The sequence below is a fragment of the Pleurodeles waltl genome, chromosome 1_1 (genome assembly GCF_031143425.1).
Source record: "Pleurodeles waltl isolate 20211129_DDA chromosome 1_1, aPleWal1.hap1.20221129, whole genome shotgun sequence".
In the NCBI taxonomy this organism is placed as follows: domain Eukaryota; kingdom Metazoa; phylum Chordata; class Amphibia; order Caudata; family Salamandridae; genus Pleurodeles; species Pleurodeles waltl.
The window spans coordinates 362,481,122-362,496,927 of record NC_090436.1 but is presented as its reverse complement, the minus strand read 5'-3'; the positions used below and the strand labels follow the sequence as shown (position 1 = coordinate 362,496,927).

The following is a 15,806-nucleotide window of genomic DNA, read 5'->3' as shown; positions in this document are numbered from 1 at the left end:
ACTGCTACTGACCTAGTATGTCCTGTTGTCCAAGTCGTTCTGTTCTCATTTACTACCAGCATTGACAGTCCACCTTCAGCTTAGCTAGGGCTTCTCGAAAGCTGCTATACATGAAAAAATACAAGAAAATACTAGAACTGACATTCATTTCGAGAAGGAGAGGATTGTGCTATGTACCGCCTGCACACCTGTTCCCAAAATGACAACTTTCTTTTTGTTCCTGCATAAGATGCGGACTGTTTCCTCTAGATGGTGATAGGGCACACCCAATTGACTCACTACTACTCGGTCAATAGTATTTCAGTCCTGATTGATAAAGTCCATGATGAGGAGAGAGATGCACTGGGAAATTTCAGCACTCCAGCAAACTAATTTTTTTTTGGTATTCACAAACTTTTCTATGGCTTATTTCCGCCCTGTCCACAGTTGGTTGTTTACTCTTAATTGTAGGAGTAAATCCATGTCTGGGGCTAAAAATGGAACAGTGTAATTTTTCAAATTTATGAACATGGTGAAAACTGCTCTCATGCCTGAGATTCTCCTTTGGAACCTCGATGATTCTCTCAGGCGGCGGTACCTCACCGACAGTTGTTGATGGAATCTGTGGAGTTGACCCAGTCGAATGACCGGAAAAAATTGGTAATGTATAATGCAGTACTTAGGAATGCCACTAAACAAGTATACAAGCAGTAAGCTCACAGGTCTTAACAGCGATGTGCCTCTAACAAACATGAATCAAACTGGAAAGTATCTCACTGCCCCTGGACGCTACTGCCAACACACCAATCCATACCCGACATATATATATATGTAAGCTTGAATAAGTTTCTTGGGCTAACCCATCCTATCACACTCTGGAGCTGTGCTGTCAGATAAACCGTTTCAAAATCAGGGACTCTAGCCCCCACTCCTGTCGACAGCACGATATAGGGTGTTTAGTGTCATCCTTCTTCTGTTTCCCATCATACTAATTCCATCAACAGTGAGGAGAGCTAATGAAAAAAATGGTGGTTGAATTACAGTGGAATGTTCGCAGAGAAGTACAGCTGCCAGGACAGCTGCACCATTTGACCAGAGCCATCCAGCCCGTAACTGACAGTGAAACCCTTTACTAAAAGCCCAACAAAGTTCTCACTGTTGTCTGCACTTTTCCTATACTGCCCTGGAGCACATCTTTTTCATACGTGTATGTCATAACTAGAGCTATTTGAATGTTGTGTGAGGAATAAATTAGGAGAAAAAAATAAACTGACCCAACCAAAGAATGGACTAATAAGAGGAAAGGAACTGTTTAGACTGAGGGAACTGAGTAGGAGGAAAACAGCAAAGCTGAGGGAACGAAGTATGGATGTAAAGCGTATGTGAAGCACCAAGGCAACTAACGACAGGCTCACAAGTCCTCGTAGATCCTGTGTAGGGCTTTACCACCAATGATCTTTAACGTACCTCAGACCCCAGAAGTGAGTAGTGCAGGGGTCTGCAGTTAGCAGTTTAGTATTTCCAATCTTCTAAATTTCCACTGACCCTGCCCTTTATCTCCTCAAGCCTTCCAGAGCAGGACGGGTAGTGTTTCTGTCCCAAGCCCTAATCCTGAGAGATGGGAACACCCACAAAATAAGTATGAGTGTATTTCTATGGGAAACATATTTTCCCCCTAAACAGATGAGAAAAACGTTTTAAAGTTCAGTTGTTATGTTCTATTATGAGGATTTGTAAAGTGTGATCTTATCGCCTGAGGGGTATCCAGGTGCTGGAGCACGTGTGCAGGTCATCTGCAGGGTCTTGGTTGAAGAGCCTGGTCTTCAGCTTCTTCTGGAAGTCCAGAAGCCAGGATGAGGCCCATTATTGTAGAGGAAGGTCATTTAATATTTTGGGTGTGAGTTATGAGAAAGCTAGGCCTCCCACTCCGCTTTTGTGGATGCGGCATGTGTGTGCCAGAGAGAGGGAGAGTGTGGGTGTCTGGTGGAATTAGAGGCAGCAGTTGATGTGTGCTGGTCCAATGTTGTGCAGTGCCTTGTATGCATGTGCTAGGAATTTGAATTGGCAGTTTTTGTGTATCTGCACTCAGCGGAGAGGTGAGGCATGATGTCTGTGTGCCGAGGGAAGTCCAGGATGAGTCTGGGAGTGGCATTCAGGATGGTTTGATGATGGTGGTGGAGGTTGTTAGGGATTCCGGCATAGAGTGCGTTGCCATAGTCAGGTGTGCTGGTGATTAGAGCTTATGGTATGTCTGGTGCTCTTGGTAATCCATCTGAAGATTTTTTTGAGGATGCATAGCATGTTGAAGCAGGATGAGCTAACTGTGTTCACCTGTGTGGCCATGCTGAGTTTGTCATGTAATATGATCCTAAGGTCATGTGTGTGGTTGGTGGGCAATTGAGTTGGACTGAGCTCTGGTGGCCACCAGGTGGAGTGCCAGGGAAATTCTTGTTCCAGAAGATCAGTACTTCTGTCTTATTCGTGTTGAGTTTTAGGCAGTTAGTTCTCATCCATTCTGCTACATGGATCATGCATTTGGTGAAGTTGGATCTGGTTGTGAGGGATTTGTCTGACTCACAGAGGATGAGCTGGGTGTCATCGGCGAAGGAGATGAAGGAGACACCGTGGGATCTGATGACGTACACAAGAGGTGTCATATAAATGTTAAACAGGGTGGGTCTGAGGGATGGTCTTTGGGTAACTCCGCAGAATAGGCTGTTGGGCTCCGATGTGTAGCGTGTGAGTCTGACTTGCTGTGTTATCTTTGTGAGTAAGGACCATATCCATTCGAGGGCTGGGCCTTGGATATATGTACCTTGTAATCTTTTGATGAGTTGGTAGTGTGACTTGGTGTTGAATGCTGCTGAGAGGTCCGGTAGTTTCTTCTCGGTCTAAAAGGGTGCAGGTCTTATCTGTGGCAGCGATAAGTGCTCTCTCCCTACAGTGATTGCTATGAAAGTTGGATTGGGAGTGACTGAGAAAATCAAGTTGGTTGGTGGGTTGCTGGTTGATTGCTTTCTCATCAACTTTGCTTCTTAAGGTAGTAGGGAGGTGGAATGGAAGTTGCTTAGGGCCAGATGTCGGAAACTCTTTGCGACTCGCAAACGGCAAAAAATTCCGTTTGCGACTCGCAAATGTGAGTTTCCAATGCAGAAATGCATTTTGCGAGTCGGGACCGACTCGCAAAATGCATTTCCGAATCGCAAATAGGAAGGGGTGTTCCCTTCCTATTTGCGATTCGCAGTGGTATGCAATACCATTTGCGACCGCATATGCGGTCGCAAATGGTGTCGCAGTTACCATCCACTTGAAGTGGATGGTAACTCACTCGCAAATTGGAAGGGGTCCACATGGGACCCCTTCCCCTTTGTGGATGGACCACAAATTATTTTTTCAGGGCAGGTAGTGGTCCAAGGGACCACTACCTGCCATGAAAAAATACCGAAACTAAAGGTTTCGGATTTGTTTTTAAGTGCAGCTCGTTTTCCTTTAAGGAAAACGGGCTACACTTAAAAAAAAAAACTGCTTTATTTATAAGCAGTCACGAACATGGAGGTCTGCTGACTACAGCAGGCCTCCATGTTTGCGAGTGCCCATACCGACTCGCAGACGGTGTCTGAGACACCGTTCTGCATACCAAATAGCGAGTTGCAATTTGCGAGTCAGAAGGACTTGCAAATTGCAACTCGCTATTTGTTTTTTTGCTACATCTGGCCCTTAGTTCATTGAGGTCAGCAGTTATGGCAAGCATGGTTCCACTCCTCTGGGAAAGTTGCAGAATCAATGGAGGAGTTGATGATGTGGTTGAAGAATTTGCTGATCTCGGGTTCGTCTGTAGATATGGTGTGGACATGGGTCTGTGGGGTCTCCGGAGTAGACGGTGTTCATGATTGAGGTGGTGTCTTCCTCGGTGAGTGTTCAATTGGTTTGATGTCAATCCGAGTGGTAGGTGCTGATGATGTCCTCTGGTTTTGGTTGTTTTTCAAAATTATTGTAGATCTTCTCGATTTTGTTATTGAAGTAACCTGAAAGGTCGTTGCAGAGTTCCTAGGAGGAGGTGATTGAGTTGGTTGAGGTGTCTTTGGTGTTGGATTCCTTGATGATGGCAAATATTTATTTGCTGCTGTGAGAACAGGCTTTGATTCTATTCTTGAGGACACTTGACTTGGTAACTCTCATGATGTGGTGGTAGTACCTGAGGGCAGCCATGCGGGTTGATCTGGCATTGTGGTTGGTACTTCACTTCCTTTCCAAGTGTTTGCAGTATTTTTCTGGAGACCCGGAGTTCTTCTGTGTACCAGGAGGCCCTGTTGTTGGTTCTGCAGTGTTGGTGAGAGTTGTTTATAGGTGCAAGAGCATCAGCGCAGTTAAAGATCCATTGGTTGAAGTTGATGATATTGGTGGTGTTTGGTAGGTTTGTTTCAAGAGTGTAGCGCAAGTCTGTTTCTGTTATTCTGCTCCATTTCTGATGTTGGTGGGTGCTTTGGCTTGTGACATTTAGATAGTGGAATGGATAATGTAGTAGTCAATCCATGTGAGTGGTGAGGTGTAGCTATAGTTGATGCAGTTGCCCGAGGCAAGGATTGTGTCTAAAGTGTGTCCTGTATTGTTTATGGGAAAGTCTTATGTTGTGTAGACTGTTGAGGAGGTCAGAGGAGCAGTGGTAGGCGAAGTCTTCCGGGTGCAAGTTGAAGAGGCCAAAATGAAGGAATTTCTTGAAGTTGATGGGGGGGGAGGCAATGAAGTTTGAGATGAGGTTGCAGAAGTTGACTTGTGGACTGGGTGGTCTGTAAACTAGGATTCCCTTTATGGTGGTACTTTTATTTGGTTGCAGTGTATGTGCTCCATGAAAGGGGTGTCCAGGTCTGTTGTGGTTGTACATTTGAGGGCGTCTTTGTAGATGATAGCGAGACTTCACCGGACTTGTGGAAGCGGTCCTGGTGTGCAATTTTATATCCTGCTGGGACGGCCACAGCGATGTTGGGGCGGAGGCTGGGTTCAGTTGTGCTACAGATCTTGCATTTACTTATGTGAAAATGCTTTTGGCTGGTTGTCAATGGAAGTTGCAAAACAATTCATGCAGTACTTTTGGATTCCTTTGTCATTTTAAAAACAATGAATAATTCTACACTAGATGTAGGTGTTCACGTAAGGATGTATGTAGATTTATAAGTGGCTTGAGAATTGGTCCCTTTTTTTATAAACTCCTACATCACTCATCAAAAATTACTGCCCTCATTATCTGTTTAGAAATCTATTCTAACAAGCTGTCATTCTGGTAATTTCACATTGCTTCCCCTATCTTTAAGTAATTTCCATGTTTTTCTATATGAAAAAGAGAACACACCTTTAAGTCAGTGTGTAATGCAGAAGTAAATGCTTTTAATTAAGAACACGTTTTGGCAGTTCTTTTATTTCATCCTGTCTATTTCCACTTGTAAACACAGAGCCATTAAGTTCTGAGGCTAAATACTATTTTCTAAGAAGAAAAAAAACGTTTATCCTTGTTTTTTTATCTTTATTATAATTTAGCAGTCATATTACTCAATCAGTGATGTTTAGGTAACTTCCTCTTTTATTTGTTTCAGTTAAATAAACAGCCCAAGTCAAGTAACCATCTGGATTATGAAGAGTTCATACAAATGTAGTTGCTGATTGGGGGTGAAGAAAATGATCCAAACAGAGATGGAAGAGCCCTTTGTTGGACAAGAGGAATACCTGTTAAAGAATCCAATATATATTAACCTGTTTTGATGGAGAATTGAATAAACGGACTTGGTATGGTGCGATTCTGGAGTGGCGTTAATTCCATAATATACAGGTAGCCCCCTCCAGAGACCTTTTTTCTTTTTTTCTAAATTATGGAAATTTTGTGGATGACGTTGACCTGGAGTTTCAGCCTAATCATGGCTTTATCGGAATTTCACAGTGACAACAGGCTTTCGTATAGTTCTCAAGGTAGGGGTCCACTGTTATTGTATACCTGCCAAGGCACTCAAAAATATGATTCACTTATTTCAAACATGACTAACTGTGGTGAGACTGTGCGTTGACATCAAAGTTGACAGTAAAACAAGTGTAGAGTCTAGCCAAGCTAAATTGTCTCCTACTGCAACTTTTTGTTAAATAAGACCCTATGTCTGAATATCATTTACTTCCCAAATACACGTAATCTTTATCCATAGATTAATCAGCACCAGATATATCATCTTGTAAAAAACTGAAGATAATGTAGTTATTACCTACTTGCATGCTCATTTGCAATATCTGTGGGCTAATACGTTTTACATATGGTCTTTATCTAAACAGTCGGCAAGTACTTCACAGACGAGCTCTGATTACAGTTGTTATAGTTGGTAGGCTAATCAATTTTTTGGTGTCTTTGCCAAAAGATGATCATGACTTTCCTAGCTTTCTACTTTGGCTAGCTTTGGCCCTTGGAGGTTAGGACCTTGGGTTGAGTAGTCTATAATTAAGTGCTTGTTGGCACAGAGACATTTTTTTTAAAAGCAGCATGCTGACATAATTTTGTTCTGGACCAAAGACTATGATTGCCCAAATCATTTTGCATTATACAGCTTTGCATTTAAGTTGTTTTGCTTATCATTGAATTCATTATAAAGAGTGATGAACTGGCCATATGCTGGTCTTGTATGTCCTACTACTTTTATGTCCTTTTGTATTTTCTTTTCTTGTATACTCACCTCCTGGACTGGATATACTTTGTGATTACGAAGAGGAGTTCCTGTATTACCTTGAACACTACCAGCTGACTGTTCCCATCAGGGTAGATCAAGATGGAGCCTTCCTAAGCTTTACTGTGAAAAGTGACAAACGCTCAAGGAGAAGGAGGAGCACAGAGCCTAATGATCATGAACAGGCAGGATCTAAATTATTTTTCAAACTTTCTGCATATGGCGAGCACTTTCATTTAAACTTGACTTTGAACACGGAATTAGTTTCTAAACAGTTTACAGTGGAGTACTGGGGGAAAGATGGGCCAGAGTGGAAGCACAACTTCATAGACAACTGTCACTACACAGGAAGCTTGCAGGATCAAAACAGCACAACCTACGTGGCACTAAGCAACTGCAATGGTTTGGTAAGAAAACTAATTTAATTGTTTAATCTAATCTGGCAACTTAATGTGCGGTGCAGAGGAGCAGTAGTCATTTCAGAGCTATGTCTAGACAGCATTGACAGTGCTAGCAGGATGGCATTCTACGGCATAATAAACCCCCTTCTAATATCTGATATTCATCTCCGGTAATCAAGTCATCATTGCCATAGTGTTTTTTATATGGGAGATGGTTCAGCAGAGCTGACAGTGGCTACTCGCCCCCAACTGTTGTAGTTGAGGTTGTTTGCCATTGGTGTTAGGAGGTACAGCCCTTTCCACTCTTAGTTCTAAGGGTAGCGAGGACCAGAAGCCTCAGGCTTCTGAAGGAGTTAGTGTGAGAGGCAAGAGCTCAGCAGTCAACAGTGGAGCAACAGACACAATAAAGTATTGCCCTTCCCAGTGCTATTATTTTAAGTAAGTACTTCAATCACACAGTATTACAAAATATTACACATACCAAAGGTGGTTGAGTTACAGGGTTGTATAAACTCTATGTTATCTGATGAAATGCATATATCCAAAAGATGCCAAAATCCTCACCTCTTCTCTTTCTTTCTCTGTCCGTTGACATGCCCTTCCTCATTTCTAGTAAATACACATTACAAAATGTGCCTCTACTTGCAAGCTACTTTATATTTCAACTGAACAGCATCACTATCAAGAATCTGGCATGTCAGTATAAGGTATCACCAGTAATTAATTTGAGCTGTTGGTGGAGGGAGGTGCCCCACCGGCACTCATATTTGGGGACCGGCACTTATATTTCCTCATCAGACATTGACCGCGAGCTAGAGACAGAAAAACACAGAAAGGGGAAAGAAGTAGAAAGAGAAAGACTTGAGACCATCACAAAGGGAGAAAGCAGGAACCTGTATGAGTGAGATAAAAGGACAGGGTGTGTCAAATAGTGGATGAAAGAGCCATGAGGTTGATTCAAGACTTCGCAGCTTTGGTATTCGGTGCGCCGATGTTTGAAAGAACCAGCTGCGAGTGTCTGAGCAGAACTTTGGGCACCAGCACTCATTCAAATTACAAACTGAGCACTGGCCATTCCATCACATTCTGTCACAAATCAAAGTACATAGTTACTTGAAAAATGACCATAAAAAAGATAAACTATAATAGGTAACCATCACAAATAGCTTTTCACTCCTTTTCTGTGGCCAGACAAGATCTTGGATTCTGTGAGTCCTAGAGCAAGATCCATTCTTCATGGCATTACTTTTGTGGTTTGTGATCTGCTTTCTACCTATATGTGTGCATATATGAATGCTGAAAGCAATGAGTCACTCTACCAGTTAATTAAACATTTTCAGAAACCTTTATGTTCAAGGCATATGTGGCTGTAGATACACATGCTGTGCATAATCCTGCCATCTAGTGTTGGGTCCGGATGTGTGCAAGTTTCTTTTCTTCAAAGAAAGTCTTTCGAATCACGTGATACTGTAATTCCTACTCTTGCTGGGAGTATGCATGGTCATCAACTCTATTGTTAGATTGTTTTCTTGCCGTCATCAGTTTCAGAACTGTGTTCTGGTTTGACACCGTTGTGGTGCACTGTTTCCATTTACACATGTTCCTTCCATCCGTCAGTATTGTTCTCAATCATGTTTCTATTTTCCCTCCTTTTCGGGTCGACGATTTTTGCTTCGACCAGGCTTCTCTCCGTCGACCTCGGGCCCAACCACCATCCTCGGATGTAATTCCATGCTCCAGCTCGGCCCGAAGAATTCATAGAGACTGACATATTCAGTGCCAGCCGCTCCCACCTTGGAGCTGAGCTGACCATCAGAACCGACAACCTCAGTGTGAAAGTCAAAATTGGCGTTGGAACCTAGATCATCGGCATCAACTAGCAAATTTGGTCATGGTTCAGGGACTGTCGAACCGATTCTTCATAAACGTCAGGAAAAAATTTACTCCCGGCAGAAACATCTCATGATACATCCTCACACAGGCTGGATTCTCACCCGCCCTCCTGGACCTGCTGCTCAACCATCCAAATGGCAACTCTCCTTCGAAGAAGCTTTGGACATGCCACCTCCACCGAAGCAGCACAAGAAAGTGGACAAAGCTAAAAGCCCTTTCCTATCACTCTTCCACCACTTCCTCCTCCAGCTTCACCACATTCATCCTCCCCACCACTGTTCCAGGCAACCCTTTGCCTTATACACCCCAGGGGACTCCTCATTCAGAGCTGGGGAGACAGGGGGAGGGGCTACTTTTTTCGACACTCCTCCACAGGGGGATCCATGGACACATATGATGCTGACCCATGAGGGGACACAGATCCTGACTTCTACCCTGTCCATCCCTCCCCTCCAGTTAATTCCACCTCCTACAAAAGACATATTGGTAGGGCTGCCATGTTTCACAAGGTGGACCTCCATACTGAGCCTTTGAAGGAGGATTTCCTTTTTGAGACCCTCTCTTACACCCACCACTCCGCACAATACCTCCCCATACTAAAAGGCATGCTCTTTCACACCCCAGACATCTTTTACGATCCTGTCTGTTCTAGAGTAATTACACACAGGGTGGACAAAAAATATAAAGCATCCCCACCTGTCCCTCTACATTCGATGCCAGCTTCCAGTCTGCCTGTCACTAATGCATGTAAAAGGGCTAACTCTCAGAGTACTTGTGATACCCCTCAACCAGATAAAGAGAGTAAAAATATAGATGCTGCAGGTAAGAGGATAGCTCCGCAATCAGTCAACCACTCTAGTTATGACTGTGCTCGTTGGGGTGAAAAGGAGGAACTCCTCCAACACTTGCCAGAGGAGCACAGGAAACACCACCATTCGCTGTGCATTAGATGCTGCGGACAGTGCTGCAAGGACGGGTCAACTCCAGTGTCTTTCTGTGCAGGCATGCATGGCTCTGTAGTCCAGCAAAAGGTGCTTATCCTGCTCTTCAATGCACAACATTTGTTTGGACCACACTTTTATCTGTTGTTAGAAAAGATAAAGAAGGACATGGAAACTGCTAAAGCTAAGGGGGCGCTTCAAACACCTACCCCATGTGGCTTCTTTCGCCACATGTCCCAGTGTGAAGGTTCCAGGACCACCTCCCGTGAGACCTCTACCTAGTACTAACAGCCATATGCACACTAGTCCTCCCTCAGAGGAGCTGCTGCCACCACTAAGCCTTATTCCTTCCCCCGACCATATAACACCTGTCGGTGGTCCTATCCAAAGGTTCTCCCCCCCACTCTGGTGGAACGTCGCCTCCGACCAGTAGCTATTAGATATTATCCAACATGCTTATTATCTGGAGCTCAGTTCCACACCTCCCAACATTCCGCTTCACAAACACAAGCTCTCCCTACAACACCAAAGACTACTCAGGGAAGAGGTCCAAACATTCCTTCACAAAGGAGCCATAGACCCCGTCCCTTATCACCAGCAGGACACAGGAGTTTACTTGCTATAATTCCTCTTCTCTAAAAAGGACTGGTCCCTCAGACTAATTTTAGATCTGAGGCCTCGAAACCAATGCACTTTCACATGGTTACTCTTCAGGATGTCATCCAGCTACTACAACAAGGCGACTTCATGGCCGCACTCGACCTCAATGACGCCTGTTTCCATATTTCAGTCTATACAGCACATCGCTGATATCTCAAATTTGTTGTCTGTGGAGGGCATTACCAATTACAGGTGCTCCCCTTGGGAGTCACCACGCACCCAGGGTGTTCACCAAGTGCCTTGCAGTGGTGGCCGCACATCTGCACAGATAGAGTATCCATGTCTTCCCCTATCTGGAGGACTGGCTCTTCAAGTGCATCACTCATCAAAAATGGCACAAACACTCTCAGGTCACCATCAACCTACTTCATGAATTAAGTTTTTCTATCACGTCTCAAAATCCCACCTCCAACCCCTCCAGATCCAACCTTATCTGGGCCAAAATGGAAGTGGGTATGGCCTTCCCAAATGCTGCCAGTACACAGTCTTTTCAGACACTCATCCCTCTTTTTCATCCAAATCACCAAGTCACAGTCAGGACAGTTATGCGCCTCCTCAGCATGATGACCTCCTCTATCTCCATAGTTCTTCTTGCTAGATTACACAGGCATCCATTGCAGGGGTGCTTAGCGCACTAGTGGTCTCAAGCAAAGTGTCAGTGGGACAATTTAGTGTTGGTTGCACGTCAAACTTGTTGCTCTCTGCAGTGATGGAACACCAGCGACTTGTTGCAGGGATGGCCCTTTCTCACCCAGTTCTGCAGATGAACGCCACCGTTACTGGATGGGGAGCACACTTATACAACCTGACTGTCCAAGGCAAACCCAGTCACTGGTGTCTCTACATAAATTACCTGGGCCTCCTAACTTTTCACCTTGCCTTAAAAGCTTTCCCTCCTTACCTGATTGGCAAGGTAGTCCTTTTAAAAATAGACAACATGACAGCCACGTATTATCTTCAGAAGCAAAGATGCACCAGATCCCCTTGGCTTTCTCACTTAGCCCAGAGCACCTGGAGGTAGGCCCTCTGACACAAGATTCATCTGTTAATTAAATACTTGCCAGAAGTGGACAGCAAGTCCACTTGTGGGAACTCCACCCACAAGTCCTTCTCCAGTACTTCCAGCAATGTGGACTACCAGAGATAGACCTCTTTGTCACGGCAGAAAATGCTAAATGCCCAGACTTTTACTCCAGGTTCCCACCCTGATAGTCTAAGGGCCATGCACTATGGATGAGTTGATCAGGGATATTTGCTTATGCTTTTCCTCCTCTCTCACTGCTTCCATTTGTGGTTTGGAGGCTTCGGCAGATATCTCTCATCCTCATCCTGGTGGCTCCCTTCCTGGGCATGCAAGCCTTTGGTTCACCACCCTCCTCAAACTCTCACTGGTTACACACGAGAGAGTCATCAACAGGCCATACCTTCTCATGCAGAAACATAGAGAAATCAGGCTCCCGGATTCCATGTCTCTCAATCTTGCAATCTGGCTCCTGAAGTCCTAGAATTCGGGTCCCTTAATCTTCTACCCGAATGCATAAACATTTTAAGGAGGCACACAGGCCTACTACTTGTGCCGGTTCTGCTGCCAAGTGGAAGAGATTTGTCTGCTATTGTCGTTCCAAACATATTGACCCTTTAGCAGTCAAAGTACAAGAAATTGGCTGCTACTTACTTCACTTGTGGTTTACCTTTGACTTCCATAAGACTAAAGCAGCTAGCAGCTATAGCTGCCTACCTTCAGAACAGGCAACATATTCCATCTTCAGAATTCCTGTAATTAAAGCCTTCACGTAGGGTCTTAAAAGAGTAATTTCTCCTTGAGTCCCGCCAGCCTGACATGGAACCTTAACATTGCATTCACAAGACTATTGGGACCTCCGTTTGAACCCCTCCCCTTCTGCCTCATCCAGTTTCTGTCTTGAAAGGTAGCATTTCTTGTCACCATCACTTCACTCAGGTGTGTCAGTGAGCTTCAGGCATTAACCTTGGAAGAACCTTTCTTCTATATGCACAGAGATAGGGTTGTCCTATGCAACACCCTCAAGTTTTTCCAAAAGGTGGTCTCACAGTTCCACCTCAATCAATCCATTGAACTGCCTGTTTTTTTCCCCTCAACCTAACTCATTTGCAGAAAGGGTTCTTCATACCTTAGATGTTAAACAAGCCCTCTTGTATTATATTGGTAGAACTAAATCCTTTAGGAAAACATAACAGTTTTCTGTTGCTTTCTCCAAACCCCACAAAGGGAAAGCCATATCTAAATCAGACATTGCAAGTTGGATTGTTAAATGCATCCAAACATGCTATGCTAAAGCTAAAAGGCTCCTGTCCATTTCTCTTAGAGCCTGCTCCATTTGGAGAAAGGGGGCCTCTATGGCCTTCCTTGGGAACATTCCTATAGGTGACATCTGTAAAGCAGATACATGGGCCACACCACTTAGTTTTACAAAGCATTGCTGTGTAGATGTGTTAGTCTGCCAACAAGCCAATGTTTGCCAGGCAGTTTTATGTTCACTTTTTCAAACCACTGCAACTTCCACAGGCTAGCCACCACTTTTTTGGGAAGACTACTTTACGTTCTATGCACAGCACGTGTATCTACAGCCACACGTGCCTCAGATAGAAAATGTTACTTAACCTGTAAGCATCTGTTTCTGGCATGTAATGCCCATGGTCCTCCGTGGACACCTGTGACTGTTGCAGTTTCATTTCAATTTCCTCTTTCTTTGCATGGGTATCTCTCTATACAATGCTTCTCTTTCCCTATCCATCCTCACCTGCTGTGTGGGAAACCAATCTAACAATGGACTTGATTACCATCTGCATTACCAGCAAGAGTAGTCGTCAAGTACCTCTTGATTCAAAAGACTTTCATCAAAGAAAAACAACTTGCACACATCCAGGCCCAACACTAGATGGTAAGATTATGCATAGCGTGTACATCTACAGTATTACATGCCAGGAACAGATGCTTACTGGGTAAGTATCATTTTCCTTAGGAGTCTCTGCAGTAATATGGCAATACAACGCATAGACTTACCACGCATGCCTTTCCCCGCATCGTTTACCACGCTTTACTTCTGATATACCCCTTTGGCATGCATCATTTACCATGCAAGGTAAGTTTACTAAAGGTAGGTTTAAAAAACTATATATATATACATATATATATATATATATATATATATATATATATATATATACACAAACACACACACACATATATATTTTTATTGAACCAAAGCAAGAATAAAGTAACGTTATAGGTAGGTGAAATGTTTAGTAACTATGTAACATTTTAAACTCAAAACACAACTGAAATTCACCCGTTATAGTTATCTCAAATAACTATAGCACATACCCTAAGGTACCTAAGATAACTCATGCATTTGTGCACAGTTTTCTAATCAATAATTTCATTGCAAATGTTGCAGTGATATTATCAATGATGTCATAAAGATATGGGTAAGATTGGGTAAGTAGCAGTGCATGGTGAGGATGCGAGTTAAAGTTACCTTAGGGCACGAGTTATAATTACTTGAGATAACAATTACTGGTGAATTTTGGTGTTTTTTTAGTGTTTAAAAACTTATGTTGCCACCGAACATGTCACCTAACTATAACGTTAATTTAACCTTTGTCTTTTTCAGTAAATTTCTAGCATTTCTCTTTAACATAAAGTAATATTTTATTATCATACGTGTGCATTTGGACCCTGGGGATCCCATCCCTGCATCAAAAACAAATATATTAAGGGATAGGGTAAGAGACACAAGTTTTCTCCTAGACAATGAGAGCATTTTTAAATCTCCTGTTGGCTAGGATCAGCCTGCCATATTTGCTCTCCTTTGGCAGGAGATTCAAAAGGCTATCACCAGACAGGTACAAATATGTGTCCCTGCCCGCTGTAGTGTGGGTTCGGAAACTACTGTGTCCCGCAGGTCACTGAGCCGGCCCTGGGGGATGGGGTCCCCAGGGCCTTTAAAAGCTGAGGGAAGGGGGGCCATATCCCCCCTCCCTTCATTTATTACTCAGACATGGGGGGATGGGGTCCAAGGGGCCTTTTTAGACTCGGGAAGTGAGGGGGCGCGCAGCCCCTGTCCCCTTTTTAATACTTATGGCTCCAGGGATAGGGTCCCTGGTGCCTTCTTCCACTCCTATTTGGAAGCATGGTTTATCTCATATAGCTTAAGCTCACTATTCACTTTATGTTGCTGTGAAGTGACTATCACTTTTGCAGCTGAATTCTGACTAGAGTCTCAGTAAATGCAAGCAAAGTTTCACCCCTCCCACTCCTTTACTGACAATGGCAGTAAGCGTTGCTTTCTGAAAGTTCGGGTATCAAGACTCTGGCAACAAATATCACTGTGTATATGGACACCTCTAGAATCAATGTCATCTATCCAGTGCTCCTGTTCTTCGTTTTAAATGGTGATGGTTTAAAAAGCATGCCTTCAGGAGCTGTATCTCCTTATACAAAAGGACGAGGTCCATATCATTAACAACTTCAGCTTATGCTCTGGCTTTGCTGAAAATGTGCTACCTACAGCATATTCGCTAACACAGAAAATCTACAAGCTAGTGTATGAGCTGCAGTCACTCCAAATCAGAATTATATAGAGACAATAGTAGCTCTGGGTTTTCAAATATGTGCTGCAGATAGCACAATTTATGGAAAAAGGTTTGCCTGGACCAGTTCTGACCCTGCATACTGAAGTAGCACGTGTTAATGATAGTGCTCCATATCACCAAGTTCAATTATCATTCCATGTCAAAATGAAATCTGTAAGCCATGATGATCTAACCAGACTGGACACTTTCAAATCACCTGTACAAATTACGGAAACTTATTTATTGAATTTGTAGAGCTGTTCTTGTACTTTTCACCAAGACTGAGCATGCACTAGAACAGTGAACGCTGGAAAAAACACAGTCCCCTCACTGCTTTCAAATAAACAAAGGTCCACATGTGTGAAAAAAATAAATTTTTATAGATAACTATACTGACTTTTAAATAAGCACAAAATGCCATAAGTATAGCTTGATAATGTAAAATAAACTTAATTCATGGTATGAACTGCATAGGCAAACAGCAGAAGACATCCTAAAGGTCATGTAGTTTCTTTAGGTGCTTCATTATGAAGTGGAAGTGTTTTCTATCACAAAGGACCCTGAAGCTAACAGTGTGCCCATTATTGTCTCAGCAGACTTCGACCTCTAGGATCATGTAGAGC

General features: G+C 43.4%; 1 protein-coding gene across 1 annotated transcript in view; it reads left to right on the top strand.

Moving 5' to 3' along the window:
- Nucleotides 1-15,806, top strand: part of ADAMTS6 (ADAM metallopeptidase with thrombospondin type 1 motif 6) — a 1,391,222-nt gene that overhangs the window by 215,894 nt on the left and 1,159,522 nt on the right. Inside the window, exons 2-3 of the mRNA XM_069222749.1 lie at nt 5,568-5,937; nt 6,717-7,081. Coding sequence (XP_069078850.1) covers nt 5,841-5,937; nt 6,717-7,081 — 462 coding nt within the window. The 5' untranslated portion in view covers nt 5,568-5,840. The remainder of the gene's footprint in view (nt 1-5,567; nt 5,938-6,716; nt 7,082-15,806) is intronic.